Source organism: Paralichthys olivaceus, chromosome 10 (genome assembly GCF_024713975.1).
Source record: "Paralichthys olivaceus isolate ysfri-2021 chromosome 10, ASM2471397v2, whole genome shotgun sequence".
NCBI classification, from domain to species: domain Eukaryota; kingdom Metazoa; phylum Chordata; class Actinopteri; order Pleuronectiformes; family Paralichthyidae; genus Paralichthys; species Paralichthys olivaceus.
Window position 1 is genome coordinate 14,006,410 of NC_091102.1, and position 21,836 is coordinate 14,028,245.

General features: G+C 39.7%; 1 protein-coding gene across 2 annotated transcripts in view; it reads left to right on the forward strand.

Moving 5' to 3' along the window:
• erbb4b (erb-b2 receptor tyrosine kinase 4b) overlaps window positions 1-21,836 on the forward strand; it is a 280,908-nt gene that overhangs the window by 211,040 nt on the left and 48,032 nt on the right. For both annotated transcript variants that reach the window (XM_069533004.1, XM_069533003.1), the window contains exons 14-19: window positions 173-266; window positions 7,021-7,175; window positions 9,267-9,311; window positions 12,603-12,735; window positions 17,311-17,433; window positions 19,554-19,652. In XM_069533004.1, coding sequence (XP_069389105.1) covers window positions 173-266; window positions 7,021-7,175; window positions 9,267-9,311; window positions 12,603-12,735; window positions 17,311-17,433; window positions 19,554-19,652 — 649 coding nt within the window. The remainder of the gene's footprint in view (window positions 1-172; window positions 267-7,020; window positions 7,176-9,266; window positions 9,312-12,602; window positions 12,736-17,310; window positions 17,434-19,553; window positions 19,653-21,836) is intronic.

Here is a 21,836-nt window from a genome sequence, read left to right on the forward strand (position 1 = left end):
AATGCACCACCTATTAAAGGAGGGACAAGCAACAAAAGCGTTGTCATCTCCTTTCTACAAGATTTAACATCCATATCGACTGAAGGAACATTTTCTTACTCCCCCTCTTGTCTCTCACTCCTGTTTGTCATTCTGTTCCCCACCCCTCCTAATCCCACCCTCCCTCCCCCAGGGATATTCGAGAGTACGCCAATGGGTCCGTGTGCGTGGAATGTGATGCCCAGTGTGAGCGAGCTGACGATGACTCTCTGACCTGCCACGGTCCGGTAAGCCTGTTTCCTATAGATGACAGTATTGATGCAGCCTGGAAGTATTAATTTCACACACTGGTCTTCTTCATGTAGAAAGCAAAGAAGGCCGTTGTTTGAGCATCTTGTTTACATGTCCTTTTATGTAGGCATAAAAGAAGAACATGAAGCACAATGCACACAGTGGCATTATTCCATTACTAAAGGATAGACTGTACTTTTGTTTGTCTTGCAGCGAGAAGCCACAGAACTAAGACTATTGAGAGTTAATACGTTAAATCAAATTAACCGACTTTGTAAATCAAGATCGAAGAGAACTGTATGAAAATGCGAAAAGCAGAATAAGCTAGGAGGGTTAAATTGTTGGTTTCCATCTTTAGCCCAATAAACTGTTTATAAAGAACAGAACATCTCCACTTCATCCTTTTGTACAAAAATGAAGCCAAAATATCCTTGAAAGCATCTTTTGCTTTTGATGTAATCTGGAGCCAGTCTGTGCAGTACTGATCCTGCAGTGGAGCTGCAGTATCAAGGTCCCGCCCCACATGCACTTGACCAATCACCAGTCAGTCTTTGCTGTCAAATATGATGTTGCACGCCATTTTTATAGCATTACATAAGCTGAATTTATCAGAAATATGAATACTAATTATTGTATTGGAAGCCAAGTGCGCCTGTCAACTTTGCTATTGATTATATTTTGTGTTGTGACTCAAATGCAAATCTGATTGCACAGATCAGCTTTAGTTTACATGCTGATATGCAAAGAGTATTTATTCAGTTCATGTGTATTTTTCATTCGTCCATCATTAGCTACACACAGCAAAAGATACTCCATTTGACATTGGATGGGTCTGTTTCTTTTTGCCTAAAATCTACATTTGTGCTCCAACAATTTTCCATTTCACAAGCTCTTAGAGAAGCAGAGCGGCATGTTGAGAGTTTGTTTGGTAGCAGCTGTACGTTATAAAAATGCCACACTGAAAAAAAAACCTGACCTTCATTTCTGTGTCCCTCTTGTGAACACTACACCCACAGGCACATTCAGCCTGTGATCCTGCTCTTTCTCTTAAAATCTTATCATGCTGTTTGATAGAGAGGGATGCTTTGCGACACATGCAAGCCAGAGGGGCCATGTGCTGCCTTTTGTGCCGCATCACACCCTGTCACATATTTTGCCCAGTGTAGTTTCAAAGTGTTGAACTTTTTTTCCCCCCAAAACCACTGTAATGTCTGTGTGTCTGAGTACATTGTAGCAGGCTTCAGTGGAGTGTTTGTTTTTGTTGGAGGAGATTTGTTGGTTCGGTTACCAGCTGTGACAGCATGGCTGGTATTCTTTTCATTTTGGTCGTGTGTGTGTGTTTGTGTGCTTGTTTGTGAATATGTTTGTTTGTGTGCTTGTTTGTGAATATGTGTGTTTGTGGTTTTGTTTATGAGTGTGTGTGTGTTTGTGTGTGTGTCATCATGCTAAATTGTGCTCTTGAATTGTTTAGTTAACAGGGGACCACTATCACAAAACTTGCATGTGTGTAATTTAGATCAAAATGAAGGCAGAGTTTGAAGATGGCTCTGGTCCAACTGATGAGAACGTAATGAACATATAATAATTTAGTAGGGACTGCTGACTTCTAATGTAGTAATATGGTAATTACTGCTTAGTAATCAGTGATATTATAAAGTCACAACTAGTAAGTACTTTAAATAATGTAGTAAAGACTACTGAGTAGTCGTGTGATAATATAGTTATTGACTGCTGATTACTGATAATATGGTAATGACACATGAGTACTTGTGTAATCATTTAGTAAGGACAACTGAGTACACGTTATAATAATAATAATGTTATTTGTATAGCACGTATCTAAACAAGAGTACAAAGTGCTTCACAAAAAACTCTATGGCAAATAGATGAATGAATTAAAATAAAAGGTATTCAATTCAGTTTAAGGGCCAAATCATAACGTAATAAGGTCAAGACCTTAAAATGTATAGAGAACCCCAACAGTTCCCACAATGAGCAGCACTTGTGGCGACTGTGGAGAGAAAATAAACCTCATTAACTTGAAGAAACCAATAGAACCAGACTCAGTGTGGACCTTGACCGGTTGGGGTGAGCAATAGGGAAGAGAGGAGAGGTGGGTGGCAAAGAGGTATGAGAATAATAACTGTAATAATCTTCAGTTGTACCTTAGCGTCATCAGGTATTTGAGCCTTTTAATCGCAATAATGTTAAAAGCCGAACCTGAGGGTAAAGGTAAATCTGACTGGCTACTGGCAGTGTTATGAAAGCCATGTGGCCCGTTCAGTAAATCAGACGTCATTACCTTTATGCCTTTTAAAACTAACCTGAATACCTACTCTCATAGCCAGCAGTGTCAAAAGCTGTCATATTTAAGAAACTATATGAAATTTGGTTGCAATAAAAGTAAGATAAAATGACTAAAGGTGTTAAAACAACAGAGTAGTACCAGAAATACAAATCACATGTTAAAAATAATTTACTATAAAAATATGTTTTGAGCAGTGATTTAAAGATATGTATAATGCGGGGATTCTTACTTGTAATAATGTAATAATGACCAGTGAGTACTCTTGTAATAATGACCAAATGATAGCCGAGTACTCTTGCAATTCATTATTCATCATGGCTGAGTATAGGTGAGTACTCATGGGTTGTAATGCTGACACATTGACAGCTGCTGTGATCCCATCCTACAACGATCTCTAGTTACCTCTACTGTTCACTCACAGTCCTCTATATGACTTCCTGGGAAACCTGTGGTTTACCTCCAGCACTTTGAGAAACAAGTGATTAAAAACTTTGAGCTAAAACTTCAAAGTACTTTGTAATGATTTGTATCAGCCGAATAAACCAGTTAATTAGAACAGGTACAAAATCATTAGAGGCTATGTTCAATCTTTATTTTTAATTTTTGGCCATATTGAGGAGTTGTTAATTACTCGAAAAGTCCTGAGGTTGATATAAAAAGTTCTGTGTTTAGACATCACTCTTCAGAAACTGATTCAATATGTCCTTATTTTCAACCCCGTCTCTTGGAAATTATGTCGAAATTATATACAACCAAACTGCAACGGGAAAATACGTTGTAAAGGATGCTTATTATTGCTATTGACGTTGAGAGGATATGTTGACAGTTTTTGTGTTTGGCGAGTGGCATAAACATTAAAAAATAATATATTAGTAAAATGATAACAGACAGGCTCCCTACATCTGTATGGACATGTTGGTGGTTATGTTTACACTCTGACAGCAAACACCAAACCACTGAATGGACTCTGGATGTAAACCCTGTCTGTGTTAGCCCTTGATTCACCCAAACCACCTCCTGACTCTGCTGCCATTAATAGATCACCATCATTCATCCAAAGCAAACATTGCCTCTTAACACAATCTAGCCAGACATCACGTTTCCCACAAAACGTATTCGGTGCAGTGTAATCGTATAGAAACATAATTTCGATCTGTAACGACCATGAGAGCACTTCTCATTTTCCTGCAGTTTTTCAGCCTATGGGTATGTAAATGTTGTGTAGGTGTGTAAGTCTGTGTGTGTGTGTGTGTGTGTGATGAGCCAGGGTAACCTGTTGGACCTCATATAAATGTCACATGGGCAGCACAGGCACACAAATGCATTACAGCAATCATGTAATGGCCACAGTGCCCATTGAAATTGCATTAGCGTTTACACACAGTGATTTGATAGGCCTAATGCGTTCTGTGGAGGGGGATCGGAGCAATGACTGTAACCATGAATCCAGGCAATGTTATGGGAAGATGATGGTACATCTGGAGCAGTTGTTTCTGTCAGTTACACAAATACACCTCAGTTCTTTTCTTTTGACTGATTTTATTGTGTCTTTACTGCAAATATGAAAACCGGGATATTTACAATGTTAAGGATTTTTTTTCAGTTCAGCTCAACTCAAATATTCTATTTAACAAAGGACCTCACTTTAACTATCATGCAAACTGGCTGTTTCCTTTGATTCTGAAAACTAATATTAATAATACTAGATATAATTTGATACTTAACTGATACTAAACAGCTACAAAGTGTGATGATAAGTTACAAATAAAGACATTTGTGTCATCATACAACATCTGTTCTCCACTGGTGATTCAGATGGTTCTAATCTTCTGTACACACAAGAATTTACTCTGTCCAAATTATGTTCATACATAATATCTTAATATTTGTTTTACTGACAAATGAATAAATGTAAAATCCCTGTGTTAACACACTGTATTCAAAACACTTAAAAAGTGCTTATTGTTAAGTAACTGATAAATGTACGTTTGATTAAAAAAACGTATTGCATGTTTCATTTAATTCAGACAATATTGTACTTCATTGAGTACAGAAATAGGTGATCTCTTTCCCTCTCCTCTCCAAAAGAGTCTGAAGAAAAACACATTATATCATATATGTACAGTGTGAAATACAGTCAGTATTGAAAGAGATTAAATGTTTTAAAAAAAAAAGTCTGTTCAGGGAGGATCAACACCGTTAATCTTGTACTGACCTCTGGTGTCGTGGTGTCATGTGAATTTCTACTGTGGACATTAAACTCATGTTGGACAGTCAGTATGTTGCTTTCTGTCAAGTTTAAGACCCATGCTTTTCCTCTCTTAGATATACATGCCACCAAACTGTGTATGAGGTTTAACATCACTGACATGCATTTGAATCTGCTGCAGTGCTTCAAATTGCTTTATTACCACCACTGACATATTCATCCGTCTTTTTTCCTTTTTGCCCCACTGTTCTTTTCTGCCCTGTTTCCTCCATACTCCATTCTTGTCTCCACCTCATCAGTGATGCTTTGATTTATTCTACATTCTGATATTTTAAGACTTCAGCAGATATAGGACATGAAGAGTTGGTCTGTACATTAACATACAATATCTTGTAAATCCTGCCTGATGTACCCAATCATGCTTTGAGAAGCCTCGGCTATAAGCTCTGACACCATAAAGAGTAATGTTCTCACCTCCTGAAGTGATAGTGCGCTTTGTGCATGTGCACACTCACACAGACACACAAAGACACACATCGAACAGCATCACCCGCTAACATCAGCTTTAAGAGCATTTAGCACAGCGGAACAATTTAAATTTACAGCAGGGCACTTTGGTCATGATGCTGGGAATCCCTGCTATCTTTTTGGATGGCCCAAGTACCCTGCTGGTGCAAACACTATTTGTTTGCACTGTCACATAATTTAGCTTGCTGATGTGAAGGAATTACTTAATATACACCCACGTACAAACATTTGAATACACACGTACACACACAAACACACACACACATACCAATGGCCATGGGTGGGAATACACTCATAAAAGTGCCTGGCTCAACACTAAAGCCAGTGAGAGCAGTGCGACATTCAATTTGCATAATTACACCGAGGTGATTGCATATTCACACACACACACACACACAAAAGCTTTACTTTATACACACTCATACACTTACACAAAGATGCACACGCACGTATATAAGCCCATGCACAGACATTACTTACTGTTATGTATGAACACACACTCATCCACTTAGTTATCTGCACGTCACTCTCATCTTTTTATCTCAGTTTGTGCCCTTTTGTAAGTGAAAACGTTTGTGTGTGTGTGTGTGTGTGTGTGTGTGTGTGTGTGTGTGTGTGTGTGTGTGTGTGTGTGTGTGTTTCCGTGTTGCCTGTATATGTCTTGTATACACTTTGTGTTAATCCACAGTATTTGTTTCTGTTTGCATTTGTGTGCAGTCCAGACATCCATGTGAGAGAAATCCGTTTGATTTCCACTCATCCTGTTTTCGTGCAGTACGTGTGTGTTTTTGTTGTTTGTCAATGAGATGTTCTCTAGGCCTGGAGATGATACGGAGCCTGACTCAGAGAGCTCCTCGCCGCTCGTCTTCTCCTCCCCTACTTCCTCCCTTGCCTATATTAGCTCCATAAATCCTGTTCTAGGCGGATTGTTATGGTCATTGTGTGTGCTGTGAGCGATGGTTATTATGTGCCTGCTCCGCTCACACTGCTTTATGTGTCTCGTCTGCTCTCTCTCTCCCTCCCTCTCCTCTTTCTCTCAGTTATTCACACTATATCTCGCTCGCTCTCACTGACTGGACGCATCCGTGTCCACTCTCTCTGCCTAACTCTCCCTTTTTACTCGACAGTACTTATTTTTTCTCTTTTCTTGTCTCCCTCCTCACCAATTTCATCTACTGTCTGTTGCCTATAATGCTATCTCTCCTACACATTCACTGCCGCACAGATTCAAGTGCATTCATTTAATCTGTAAAGAAAGCTGCTCTCGGCACGTCGATCATGTAGAAATACACCCATCAATCACTTTACTTTAAAACGGAGGCGACGGCAGATATCTAATCCTCATTTCTAACACTATTGGTTTGTCCTTTCTGACTGAATTTGTTGTGTCAGGTTTCAATGTGAATGGGTGGATAGCAAAACTGTACTGTGAAGCACTTTGAGCGGTCATCAAGACCATTAATACTCAAACATGTTGTTTTCTTTCTCTACGTTCACTCCAAGCCAGATATCTTTTCTAAACATTATTCTGAAAAATTGCAAAACTGCAGAGTGAAAACTGTTATATGACCGAAACAACCAATTACTTAGTTAGTTGCTTAACCTTGTCAATGTTGAATACTTACTATAAGCCTCATGTATACATTTTATTTAGAATTATTGGGCATATGCATCTAAGAGCTTGTTTTTCCTCCACTGTCTGTAGGGCCCAGAGCATTGTGTGAAATGCCTTCACTTCAAGGATGGTCCAAACTGTGTGGAGAAGTGTCCCGATGGTCTGCAAGGTGCCAACAGCTTCATCTTCAAGTACGCCGAAGCCAACAACAAATGTCATCCCTGCCACAGCAACTGCACACAGGGGTAAGTGCAGCCAGGATGACGAGAGGTCAGGGGTTCAGTGATTGGTAATCATTACAGTTATCCTTTCCAAATCAAAAGTTGGTTAATCTGTCAATCTGTCAAAGACAAATGAAAATGATATTCAGTCATTTTAGTAAATAAACCCAAGAAACAAGGGACAGATTTGAAATGTCTGCGTAAAAAGAGAAGGCACAATTGAATAAAATCAATTAGAATATTGGCTGACACAAAAAATAAAGCTAAATCTGACAATAATACCGAGCATCTCCTCATTTTGCAAAAATGATACTTAATTTTCACCCAAAAAATGAATAGAGGAACACATAAACTTTCACCAACTAGGTTCATGACAACTCAAATGATGCTTTGAGCCTTTCTCCTAACTTTTACTCAAACTATAAACGTCATACCAGCTTTTAAATCACACAGATTCAGTCTTTTTTGAGGATTTGCTCGCAGACAGGCAAATTTAATCCACTCAGCGACTGCAAACTACCTTTATGCTGATAAATGAAGCCAAGAGCCAGAGGGTCCAAATGTTTTAACTGTGTTGTAGCATCCAATTTAATAAAACACTGCTGGAATCTGAGCTGCGAGTAAAACAGGTATGGTTTTCTGTCAGTCGAAAAACAGAACCATATCGGTACAAGTACTGTCTATTATATATAAATGCAGCTCTTGCTTGGTTAGCTACTGTGGGTATGTAGTTCTACTGTGTTACTGGTGAGCTCACGAGCCACAGTATCTCACCCTAGTAGCCCTGCAAGCTGTCACCATAACACCTGAGATTCCTGCACCACCTATTTCACAAACACGCTTGAATAAATTTCCCCGTGGCAGTGACTGAAATGTTCTAACTCGCTCCCTCTAAGTGCATTTGGTTTTCATATAGTATTGCCTGGATAGCACATGCTCAGGAAAACTCTCTTTCCGTGTCCTGCAAACATAAAATGATGATCCAACATCTTGCAGGATAAGACATATATAAAAGAAAAGGAGAGAAGGCGACTGAATGTGAGAGGAGTCAGTAAAGTACCTTGCCACTCTCCATTCCTCACTAGCCACTGATCTCTCAATGTAATATTCAACAAGGGTTAGTGAGGCATCATTTTGTATTTAACTCCAGGGGGAGTGTATGTCACTTCCTTGTGTGTTATTTCTCCTCCTCTGAGTGACAGCCTGCAGCGCGCTTGAGCATAACAATGTACTTGTAAATGAAAAACACTGGGCCGACACTCTGTCTTAGGTAAAGCTTCATAAGCAGGCCCGCCTCTCAAAAACACAAGCTGAGGGAGGGAGAGCGAAGAGGGGAGCGACATCGACAGAGAGGGAAACAGACAGAGTCATGAAAAAAACCTGATAGTCTTGACTTCTAAACATCCAAAAGAGCCACTAAGTCTGTCAGTCATGGCGTATTATAGCAGCAGAGCGTTACAGCACAGCACAGATTTTAACCATCAGCACCAGAGGACTGAAGACATTTTTGCTTTTCATTAGAAGATTAATCCGTCACTCTGAAGCTGTTTTGAGACTAAAGTTGGAGCTGAAAAAAGAAGCTAACAAGGCTTTAGTTCAGGGCTTGCTTTATATTTCAGGTTTGCCTGCAGGCATCAGAAAAACACACGGGTTTGATGAAGATTTTGGTTGGTGCTGTACCTGCGAATGGCTAAAGTGGCTCTATATTAAAGTATAATAGAATTATTTTAGTGGTACACCATATGGGAGCTAGAAGATAACAAACAGGTCACTATAAGAGATGTAAGGCTTTTTCATTATCTTCTGGAGAGTGGAGCCTCTCCCAAGGTTCACTTTATATCAGTGCCAGGACAGGGTGGGAACTCCAAACACAAAACAGCAACTATTATAATCTAACTTCTGACCATGCTGAGGCCGAAAGGTTTCGAAGCTCAACAACATGGTTTAGTTTGGTATAATACAAATAACACACAAGCATTTAAAAGATGATGCATAGAAATATTCACAGATGTATTTTATCATAAGTTCCCTGACAGCCTCTCATCATTTTCACATAGTGAACGTGTCAAAGTGAAAACGTTTAACTCATGTGCATGATCTGTGTTGTTGACCTAGGTGCATTGGACCAAGACTGCAAGACTGTGTTGGCTGGATGGACAGGTACAAATTCTCTGTTAAACACACACACACACAGAATCAGTTTGTGATTAATGGCTAGCTGTAAGGCCCAAAATCCCTGGGAGTGTCCTTAAAGCTTCTCTGTGCATGCATGCTTGTGTGTGTGTTTGAGTGTGAGTGTGACTGTGTGTGTACGCACAAACAATTTGCCTGGTGCTTGATAAATTGATAGCGCTTAAGCTTTTGTTCTGCAGCTGTGGGGAAGAGAAAAGGGAAGAAAACGCAGCTAACAGTTTACAGCAAATAGATTCAAGGTTCCATAGGAGAGAGAGACTGGCATCAGGTGGCGCTGAGAGTTGTTGTGTGGTCTTTGAGGGACGATAAAAAAAAAAAAAAAGGAAAGATGAAAAAGGCTGATAAGCAGAGTGAGCAGTCAACACGACAAAACCTGCTGGTGTGTCTGGGGGACTGCAGCAGAACACTGAACCCAAAAAAGAACAGCGCTAAGCAGAAAAGAAGGATGGTGCGCTGGTGAAAGACTGTGTGACTTTCATCTGTGGGCATATAAAAAAACATATATGTGCAATTGATATAAGCTCACAGAACAGTATACCCGGCAGGAAAGCACGTGCACAAATGCAATCCCTTGACAATATATATATATATATTACAAAGAAATAGTTTTATTGCAAAATCCAGAATGGTTATTCTTGTGGATATCAGGAATTGAAAACATGAAAGGCAGATGTGATGTCATTTGTCCTATTAAGAGTGACATTGTAGATATCTAAAATACAAACTGAGTATAGACATCATCTTATAAATCAGATCTGTTATTTTTCACTAGGAAGAATGAAATTACATCTGCATGGGCAAGTGCTGAGCTGTTGAGAGCGCGTAGGGAGGGTCAAGGTTGCACTCGTCACAGTCTCGTGCTCGCGGGACCACATTTGTGCATGCAGTGCGGAAATTTAATTTCACAAGGATGGTTTCCTACTCACAGATACGGCCGTGTGCACACATATATGCATGCACTAGGTTTTAATGTGCATGGATTTTGAATCTGATTAAACAACGTACATCATACTAGAGAAAAGGTAAAACATCTTGCAGGAGGCTATGGCGGCTACTCAGGTGCGGATCCCTGGCCCTGCCCCAGGCTGAGATCTGATTGGCCCCTGAAGTGCCCTTGTCCTGTCAGTGGTATTAAAAAGATAATCACTTACTTACAAATCTAAAAATAAATATGATAATTTGTTAAGAATGTTTATTCTATAAGCATAAGAAACAATGTTCAAAATATATTCAATGATCTTTGCTCAAAGCTACAGGGCTAACAGAAAACAAGAAATGTCTTAAATGTGCACCTTACTCAATCAGAAATCATGCATGGATGTTGGACATATAATTAGCCCCTCTGTGTAAATTGTGGCCTCTATTCTGACCCCTGATTTAGAAAAATCCTAGATCTGCTCAGGCTTCTAAGCAATAAGGAGCCCTACAGTTATTTACTGATCAATATTCAGTATCAGTATGCTCAGATGAGGAATATGTTCTTATCAGTTGACCTGATGAACAGATTAAGCCTCATCAGATCTCTGACTTCCTGTGGCGGGGGTGCAGCAGTAGATGGTCGGCTCACCTCAGGCTTATATCTGCCACCTCAGAGGTGTCACACATTTCATAAACCCGTCACCTACTGGATCTATTGACTCGTGAACACAAATGAAAAGTGGCTTATCAGACACAAATGATTACACTAATCCTTCAAAGGCCATCGCTCCACCAGGCGTTCTCATGTATTTTTTTCCGTAGGGATTGTGAACATATCTGATTAAACTGGATTACCCACTTTCTGTCACTTACTCTTGTCGTGCTTACTCTGATAAAACTGACAATACTTTGTCTAACATGTTCCAATTATCTGTCTTTTAGTTCAAATTCATTAGAGCTGCTGTCTCTGTGTTCCCTGATTCCCACATACGTGATTAACTGATTTTTTTTTAAAATTCTGATGTTGTTGCAATGGTGGAGAAACATTGCATTTGATGCATGACTCACCATGTGGCTTGATGGTTGATCTTTAGAACTGTACATCTTGGGCATGTTTACAGAAGAGCAGAGGTTCATGTAATCAGTCGGGGGACTTATTTTTTTCCAGTTGGAAAGACCAACGAAGTGAAGCATGTGGATTGAATTAGATCATCTACAGTGGATATGATGCTGACATTACATTTGATCATGTGTCAAATCCTCCAAGGCCTTTTATTTATTTTATTGCTGATGTCCTGTATGTGTGTAGCCACTGTATGTCCTTAAGCATTTGCCATCCGTGGTCTTTTTTAAGTTGCACATAAATACAAACATTACATTTTTTGTTTCAGAAAAGTGTCTAAAATGTGAGGCTGCTGTACTCCCCGTGACAAAGCAAATACGTATATGTCAAAGAACTGTGGATGAGCAGTTGAAATAAATGTGTTTTCTAAAATAAAAATCTTCAAATGTCTCTTGTTAATTATTGAGACCAGCAAATCTGCAGTAAGATAATATTAGATAATATACCTGCTGGGCTGATTGGTCTCTATTGTTCTGTATGGCTCTCAGCTCTCACCTGCACTTTAACAGTTCAGTATGTTCTATGTCTCCAATGTGCCACCAAAGCGAGAGATGTGGGGGAGATTCAGAGTTCCTCACTTCCCATGAAGCTGGCTGACGGTGATAACAGTTTATGGGGTGTATCCTTGCAGTCTGTGATAAAAAGTCCCAAATAACAGTCTTTTTCCCACTGATTTAGGGCAGAGTCTGAGTCTTTGTTGACCAAATTGGCTTCTTCCATTGCAGGAAAAGAAGCAGGGGGGGGGGCTCCTTCTGCTTATTTCAAAATTATTTCGAGTGTTGATATCAAATGACAGCGTCGGTGTGGTGCTGAGAATTCACTTTGATGGTTATTTCCATGTTTTTGATCTCAGCCGTGGTTTTAATGAGAGGGCATGGAGGGATATAACCAGATGAAGCTCAGAGAAAAAACAGACAAAAATTGAGGGTGAAGGTTTTTTATTTTATTTTAAGAAACATCCAAATAGCCTTATGGATGTGGATGATCTCAGAGACATGTGTTTTGTTTGTTGGTTTATTCCCCTGTTTGTTTGTTTGTGTGTGTGTGTGTGTGTGTGTGTGCACGCATATGATAGTTTAAGGATGATGTTTTCTTCATCCTCTGTCATCATCTCTGTCCTCCCAGTGAAAATGTGTCATCGCCTGCACCCTCTTCCGTCTTCATCATTTACTTGTTTTCTTCCTCCTCCTCTCCCCCCTCCTCTTTTTTGTCTTCAGAACCCCTCTGATCGCAGCGGGGGTGATCGGCGGCCTCTTCATGGTGGTGATCCTGGTGCTGAGTGTAGCTGTGTCTCTGCGCCGGAAGAACATCAAGAAGAAGAGAGCGCTCCGTCGCTTCCTGGAAACAGAGGTGAGCAGGGCGGTAGATGAAAAACTAATTGTAAGACGGGAGATGTTGATGCCTATTTATGCCAATGAAAGATGTCTATGACTAAGAAACCAAACCAAAGTAACCACTTAAATATATAACTTCTTTTACACCAAAATTAGCAGGTATTTTTTGTGGTGTCTTTTAAATGCGGACCCAACTTACTAAAAAAGGCAGTTCATGACCTTCCCATTGTCGGTACAGGAGTTTGGCTCCTGGTGCGTAATGTTGAACTTCAAAAACCCACCAACTAAACTAGCATTGTCTTTCCTTGCTGTCTACCAAATAGGCACATTTTCCTGGGTGTCTCAGTGGAGAAGGGGCTGTTCCAGAGGGGGACTTGTTTTAGATGAAATGTGATTGGCCCTCGTGTGCCCCTGTCCTGTCAGTAGTCTTTAGTATAAGAATTTAAAGTAATTTACTAATACTAACAATAAATATGACAATCTGTTAAGAATTTTGATTTTCTAAGCTTTTTGACATAATGTTCTTGATCAAGGAACAATTTTAACAATACATTCAATGGTCTGTGGCTTTGCTTAAAGCTAAAGAGCTAACAGGAAAGAAGAGATGACTTAAATATGCACCTTACTGAATCAGGAATTGTGCATGGATGTGTCAATTATGGCTGCTGGTTTAGAAAAAAACCTAGATCCATCCCTGGTCCAAATTTAACCAGCACTTCTAATAAATCTGGCTGCCATTCACACAGTGTAGACCTTTGATATTGTATCCTACTGACAGATTCCCTCGGGTTTAGGAAATTGTAATGGAAACACAGTGGATAAACAGGACGTTATCAAATGAAACATGAATTAGTGAAAAGGCTACACCGTCAAATCACAAAAGAATAGCTGAATTTTTTCCCTGAGGTGTCAGAATTATCTAGATTTTGCCTCAGAGGTCAATACTCCATTACTCTTAGAAGAAACCCAAATCAAATCACATCATAAATTCCCTGTGGACATTTGTCTTAATTTGTCGGATTATATTGTTGTCTGCAAATTTTTGTCTCTGTGAGGTCTGTAGTGTAGGTGTATAAGTCTGTGTGTGGTGTGTGTGTATAGGTGTGTGTGTATAGGTGTGTGTGTAGGTGTGTGTAGGTGTGTGTGTGTGACAGACACCACATGCTGTACAACGTGAGACAAAGTCAGACAGAATGAGGGAGAAAGGAGAATTAGACTTCAGGTTTCCAGATGGAGACTCTGGAGGTAGAGAAAGTGACAGACAGAAACTCAGAGGCTCAGGTGTTGACTTTGCCCTGGTATACTGGAGAGGACACTTGTGTTAGGAAGAGGTAAGGGACCATACCATTAGAGGAGAAAAAACGCACTCCTCTTTGGTGTTAAAACGAGAAGAGTACATCATGTAAGGCACTTGTGTGCCCATAGTGCGAATAAGGTCTTGTTTCACTGCTTTCTGTCTATTCAGAGAGCACAAGTATGAGTAAAGTATCTGATAGCTTCGATAATGAAAAAATAGCACTGATACGGCACAATATTATACTTACATGTCTCTTACATATTGTCACTGCTGGTTTTCCTACACAACGCTAGTGACACTTAAGTTTAATATATTATAGAAGCATTCTTCAGTGTGTAGCAGTGTGGAGACCTGAATGAGGAAAAAGCTTCTCAATGCCACAATATAAAGCAGTACATAGTGTAAACAAAGCTAAAAGTCAATTTTCACTGAAGTTAAATAAATAAAAACATAAAAGAAAATACTTTTACACAAAGCGGACACATTGGTCCACCACAACCACTACAGTGGTTTTTAAATGAAGAACAACACAGGTGTAAAGAATGTAGCTTTTTAAACTCATTTAAGTCAATTACACATTGCGATACATGAATGTGTTAATATATACATAAGTAGACATCTAAAATGAAAAAATCACATATTTTGGACAATTTTGTCTTAACTGTGAGAAATTCAGAAATTATTAAATGTTTTCCAATCTTGACCACTCTGCTCTGGGACCTCGCTGCCTTTGTTTCTCTAATGTCTGAGTTATGCATGAGGTTGCATTTAAATTACTTAATTTTACAAACTGTCATATAACTGTCTCAATACATATTAGATAAAATCAAAGAGTTCACTGTCTTACATACTGAGAGATTAATCAAGGAAACCTTTCAATAGTGGTTTCAGTGACAGGCCTCTTCCAAAACACTGATGACCTAGTGTATATGTTAATACTACAGACATCAAATCATTTCTAGCTGTCGATGAACCTGACAAAGACAATGTTTTAAACAGCACTTTATTATAGAAATCATTACTCTGTCTCCGAGAGGCACATGAGCAGGCAGACAGACACCTGAACTGGAACAAATGGTTGTCTGTGTATGTGTATTTGTAGTTATTTGATTTTCTTTATTGAATTTTAATTTCATCTAATTACTTTGCTAATAATGTGTGGCAGGTTGGGTGGCTGATTGTCAGATTCTAGGAAATTAAGTCTGAAAACTTGCACATTATTGTAATTTTTTTCCCCACAGGCTATAAGCTCTTTACATAATTCAAATGTACCATGTCGAGTTTTTATGGAAAAGGATAAAAATATGTTTAGGTTATTTCCCAAAATAAATTGTATGTATCATTCAACTCTAGTAAATAAACACATTTCCCTTGCTGAACATTTGCAAAAACAAAAGATAATTTAAAACCCAGCATCGGTTACATCCATGTTACAGAAGTTGTCTCTGCCACCACCTGTAGGACCTGCAGTTGTGGAACAGTGTGAAATGATTTAATGAATCCATATGCATCTGTGTGCTTGTACGTTTGATGAACAACACCTGGACCCAGTCACGTAAAAACAAAACATCTCCACAGCACTGCAAAAGGTCAAAAACCTCACAGTGAACCTTTTTAAGAGTGAAATACAGATGCTGTCGTAGAAACTAAAGTGGAGGGGACACTTCAACCATCAACTAAACCATTCCAAAGTGGATTAGTTAGTAGCTCTCTTAACCACTTTTCCTTTTGAAGGTGGATTTTGTTTACACATGTTTCTCTGTTTGAGCATTTTGAATGCACATGCCAGGGCAGCGTGTTTTCTCATCACTCTGTAGTCAACTGCTATGAGATATCAACTGTAGTGTTAAAATGTAACAAATAGTTTTTCCATGACGACACATCTTCGGTTTGATTTCAGCACTGTGTTGTGCAGGGAGAATGTGGACAGCTCCATTGTGCTGCACCTCCACAGTCTCAACTACTTCAGGACCACTAGGGCTGGACAGCTCCCTGCATTGTGGCATAGCGTATCGTAGCGTGTGTGTGTGTGTGTGTGTGTGTGTGTGTGTGTGTGTGTGTGTGTGTGTAATGTACTGTTTGTAGATGGGTAACTTAAATGGGTAAAACATCTGTATTGTCTTGTGTGTGTTTGTTTATTTCCCCCCCCCACACACACACCCTTCTTGTTTCCATCCTGCAGAAGCTGATTTGTTTTTTTCCATTTAAAAATTCGAAGACTGACTATTGTTTTTTAATCATTGGCTCAGCCAGAGGGACAGAAGCTGCCGACCACAGCCAGACTGATTTACACTCTGTCTCCCTGTTTTCCTCTCTCTCTCTGCCCTCCCTCTCTAATCATCCTCTCTTTTCCTAATTCTCCTCACATTGCTCCCTCTCTCATGCTTTTGCATTCTCTAACTAATTCAGCTGCTCACTTCTCCATCGCTCTCTTGTTGTTGTTGTTCCCGCCACAGTCGCTCTCCCACTCCACGTAGTCCTCCCTCCCTCTTTCCCTCCACATATACAATTTTTACTTCCCGATAGGTATTTCATTTGTCCGTTCCTCCACTCGAGCGGTAATGAGACAACAAAGTGTCAAATCTTTTCAGGCTTCACAATTATCCACATCCCACACCTCTTTCTCTCTACTCTCCATCCACCTCTCGCCATTGCTCTCCTGTGCACACATTAAAGCTGCTCACTCGTTATCCTGAAAAGGTATTGGCACTTCAGAGTTCACATTTGTCTTGATGGAAAAATGTCATTGAAAGCAGCACCTCTTTTTCAGTCATAACCTTAAGCAACTCGGTGGTAATTGTTGTTTCCTATGATTAAAGCTGAGTTTCACAGCATGAGTTCTTGGAAATAAGGTCACAATTTGTATTTAGAAACAGCTTGTTTTCCATTGATTCTAGGAACAGTCTTGTAAAAATGATAAATATTAGAAGAAAAACAGTCGATGTAATAGGTTATTTTACTTAGTTAAGGTAGGATCAGGTTAACTTCACCTTGGTAACATGACACGTGAGTTGTGTTCCTATGATTCTCTCAAAGCTAAATTGCACATAACTGCCTAAGACTAATTTTAACCACTCCTCACTGTTTTAGACCTTGCAGGTTCAATGCTTACGTAGAGTCAATCATCTGGGCTGTCTCTACATCATGACATACATATATATTTAAAAACAGTATCCCCCCCTCTAATGGTGTCAATGGTGGGGGGGATGTTTCTATTCCATTGCAAACTAGAAATCCAGTTTGTGTTACAGTCACTTCTAATTGAATCTCCTCTGTCTTTTTGTTTGTTTTTAGCTGGTGGAACCTTTAACACCAAGTGGAACTGCACCCAACCAGGCCCAGCTACGAATCCTGAAAGAGACAGAACTCAAAAAGGTCAAGATTCTCGGCTCTGGGGCCTTCGGGACTGTTTACAAGGTAAAACACTCTGTGTTTGCTTGATCGTTTGTTTAACTTGAAATTTTGCCAAATTAACAGATGTTTGATCATTTACTCTGAAACCTGAGGTCCTCATGCAAGGTCTTGTAAGATCTTGCAGAGAGACGGATCACAAGACAGATAATGACAGTAAATTAGATGTAAGGCTGGAGGGGATGAAAAGAATAAGTAATATAGCAGACACTGAGACCCCTGGGGGTGATACTGAATATTAGGTAGCCGAGGTCACCCCCAGTGTGATGAGGGGTTGTGGAGAGGTAGAGAGAAACGTCAAATGAGAAAGAAAAGACTCTCTCGTCCTGACATCATCTTTGGATCCATCCATTCACATTATAGCACATTTCTGGGTCAGAGGTATGGCATGAGCGCAGATGTCCTTTTTGTTGCATGTTACCTCTGGGAATCTCCAACCTCTTGGCATGTAAAGAAAAATAGTCCATTCAAAGGCTCATGGGTGCACCCAAGCAACCATACAGAAGTTTCCCAGGTGGTCACATAGCCTTCAAGTCAATAAATCTCCCCTGGATCCTCTCAGAGTCGAGGAGCAGTTGTGTGACACTGAGAAAACCTGAGAAAACTCACATCAGCAGCTTCACTGCATGATCTTATTAATTCAGGCACAATCCAGAGGTCGTGGCTAATGAGCTTCAGTATTCAGATTGATGTGTGAAGTTTTTTCTGTGCAGCTGAGCTCTTTTTTTTAACCAAAACACGTTCCAATTACATAAGGCGTCACACTTAAAGGTCCCCTGTAGAGTTTTGAACCACCAGTGGTGCAATGTTTTGATGAGCGACGCCCTGTGTTTCTTGTATTATGTGTTTTACAATTACGCAAGCAAGAAGACGCACACGTAAACACACGATCACAAGTGAAACACCTGTAGTTTTTGCAGTTTCTAAGTAAATATCTCCTATGAAATCGTGCAGATCCCAAAACCACAGCAAAACACCTGCACACTATCTGTGCCAAAAGTTATTATCATTAATCAAGTGAAGCGGAGCAAAGTTATAGAGATTTTAGTAGAGATGTGTATAGGTGTCACCTCCAAATTGCCATTTTGGTACAGTCTGTGCTATTTGAGTTTTCTCACTATAAAACTCATTTATTTTCACTTACTTGTAACTACCTGTATTCATTTTATCCAAATACAACTGATTGTCAGATCAGATTTAAAAGCTCTCTGAATAGCACAGTGTCCTGGAAACTGAGCATACAGAGGGACTCAGCAGTTCACTGGTCACTTTCAACAACCAAGGCCACATGATGAGTTGTTGGCAGTTGTTATTACTTCAGAACCCTTAAACTGACAATCATACATATATCTGTCTACTCTCCTTATGGGGCTGTCAGCAGCACTATGCCACCTTGTTTTATAGCACCCTATTCAACTGTGATGTTAGAAATGGTAAGAAATAGTCGTGAGGTGTATTTTGCACCAACTATAGCAAACAACAATGTGCAAGGCATTATTTATATGCTTAAACAGCTATTTTGGCCATGAGTCAAGTCCAGTTTTATTTCATGTAGCACAAAATGCAGAAGTTGTTCCAGGGCACATTTTACATAGAGCATGTCTACACTGCACAGTATGCAATATAAAATAAATATATAATTCTACCGTGAGTGTAGGTAAAATGAGAAACATAATGGTGAGTCATTGTGCTGCATTATAATTATTGACAGAAGTGCAGGTAGAAAGACATTCAAGAAGAGGTATGACATGGAAATTACAGCTTTGTGAGAGCAGGCCTTTTAACTGTGGGTGGAGGTGGACGCGCTGTCACTGGCGATGTGTCGTCACATGATGTGGAACATGTTTAAAACATTTGCCCAATGTTTTTTTTGCTACTCTTTGCTTTGACCACATTCGCAGCTGCTAAATCAGTCTAAACCCATTTGAAATTAGACACTTCAAAGTAATTAAATAGCTCCACATGTCTTCACACAAGGACGAAATAACCTTTAATTATACAGCATGTCGTACATTCTCATCCTCTTTGTGAGATTCATCCTTGTAAAGTCTGCAACACCTTTCTTTCCATAAAATGTAATTTTGTGACTTTGCAATCTGACTCATCATGTGTTTGTGTTTCTTTAGGGTATTTGGGTTCCTGAGGGTGAAACGGTGAAGATTCCAGTGGCCATAAAAATCCTGAATGAGGCCACCGGACCAAAGGCTAACGTTGAGTTCATGGATGTGAGTATCTGTAGGGGGGTGTGAGTAGCGAACAGTGTGATCACATAAAAGTGAGCTTTGGCTTTACACCTTTAATAAACAATGTGAGGTGGAATTTAACAATTGAGGTTTAGAAAAGAGTTTTAGAAAAATTTAGTTTTTAGGTTCTTTTTTAGTGAAACTGTTTCAGTCCAGCAAACTTTGTGATGATATTATGTGCTGAACTACTACAAACATAAACCTACTGTATCAGAGCCCTGTTGTCACCATGACTTATCGTTTTGTGCCGAGAGTGGATTTAAAACCAAAATACCGATCCCACTCCTCAGTGATTTTAAAAGAAAGCACAACTCGCACATTGGCTCAGTTGGGGAAATGAAGCATTAAGAACTAAGCTTACGCCCTACGGACTCCATAATACAAAATCGTCTGGGGCCTCTAGGACCCCTACATGCTCTTGGGTACACACACACAATGCCACGGGCTCCCGGCACAGTGCACAGGACCACCGTTTATTGAACTTTCACAACTCGGCTCATTTCAAAAGCAAAAGTGAAAAAAAAAAAAAAAATCTAAATTATTACTCTGCGATGATGCAATGCAGATGAAATAACATCCTTCAACACACGTGCACATGCACACACAGACACACACGTAGGAAGCGACCCGATTGCACTCAGTCTGAGAGGAGGAGATTTTGGGGTGTTAGAGTTTCTATTTTTATCAAGACGTCTTTGATGAATATCCTCTGTGTGTGTTTAAACTTATGTTCTACAGTATGGGCTTTTGGAGCCTGCGTGACAATCAGAGAAGCAGATATCAGCCATTAAAAAAACACAATATCCTAAAAAGAGACAAAAGAGGGAGATATAGGGCTTAACTATAGACTATATATATAGACAGAGATACAGTGGCTGTTGGAGAAAGAGGAACTTTTACGCAGGCTATTGAGTGGAATAGATGTCTGCATGTGAATGGCAATTTCTATTTTATCTGACTTTTAAATGCGTGTAACTGTCGACTCCACCTCTCTAAAAGAAGGCAGCAGGATAATCTGTGATTGGCTGAGGCAGAACGCATAGAACAAGTCAAGCAAATGATAAATGTGCTAAAAACAAATACATAGCTAGTTTGTTAATTGTCAATTGCCAATTGTAATTGTCCAATTAAATTATTGTCCCTCTACATGTGTGAAGTATTCATTATAGTACGTGAATGACTTTGTCTTCACATGTGTGATTCTGGATAATGTCCCTGATGGCCTCTGGAGTCGAACAGGAGTCTCTCGAAGACTTTGGCGCGATTCACTGTATCTGCTGCCATCACCAGAGGAGCAGGGATACCATAAAGTTTACACTGTGTTGTGATAGTATCTCTCTCTCAATGTTCATCAGAGGCGGTTTTGTTTAAGTGTGTTGCAGAGAGACTATTTCTGCCTCTCTGCAACACACTCACACACAACCGCCTCCACCTGTGTTATCCATCTCATGATTGATTGTCACATTAACCCATAACCCTTGTAGAAATAATGCTTTGAGTGTGTGTGTGCGTGTATGTTCATTTGTGTTCATGTGTGTGTGCGCGTGTTCATGTGTGTCCGTGTGTGTGTTCATGTGTGTGGGGTGGTGCTTAGTTGCACAGAGTAAATGAGGCTCTATTTCTCTCTTTGGTAGCTTTGCTGCCATCGTATTCCTTATTGCAAACTAATATATTATGTGTGCTCCTGCTCTAGAAGTCCCCGTACGTGAAAGGTGTTGACACCACAAGCGAGTTGAAAGCCTGATAAATAATGTACTGGAGCAGCTTTTTCATATGTACATATGTTCTATTCAATTGCAGCTTCTACCACAGAAACATTCCAAACTAAACAACTGAAAAATAAACAATTCTTACTGTATTTTGTGGTAAAAAATAAAGGACACAGACACTTGATTTACAACAATCTCCCCTTGATGTATTTACTACATTTGTATTTACTACAAAGAGTGCTGACAGCCTTGTGAAGCAGCGAGTCACTTTGATGTGCAGGTTTTTTGAATAGAAATCTACTGTTTCTGACGTAGTGGAACCTTGCTGCTAACTTCAAGAGAAACTTCTGCCTGAAACAGAATAACGGCTCCTGTGATCTTCGACAGTTCAGTCTACACTTGTAAACATGATGGACTCTCTGCCAGTGTGTTGAGTCTTGAGAGCATTTCTCAGGCA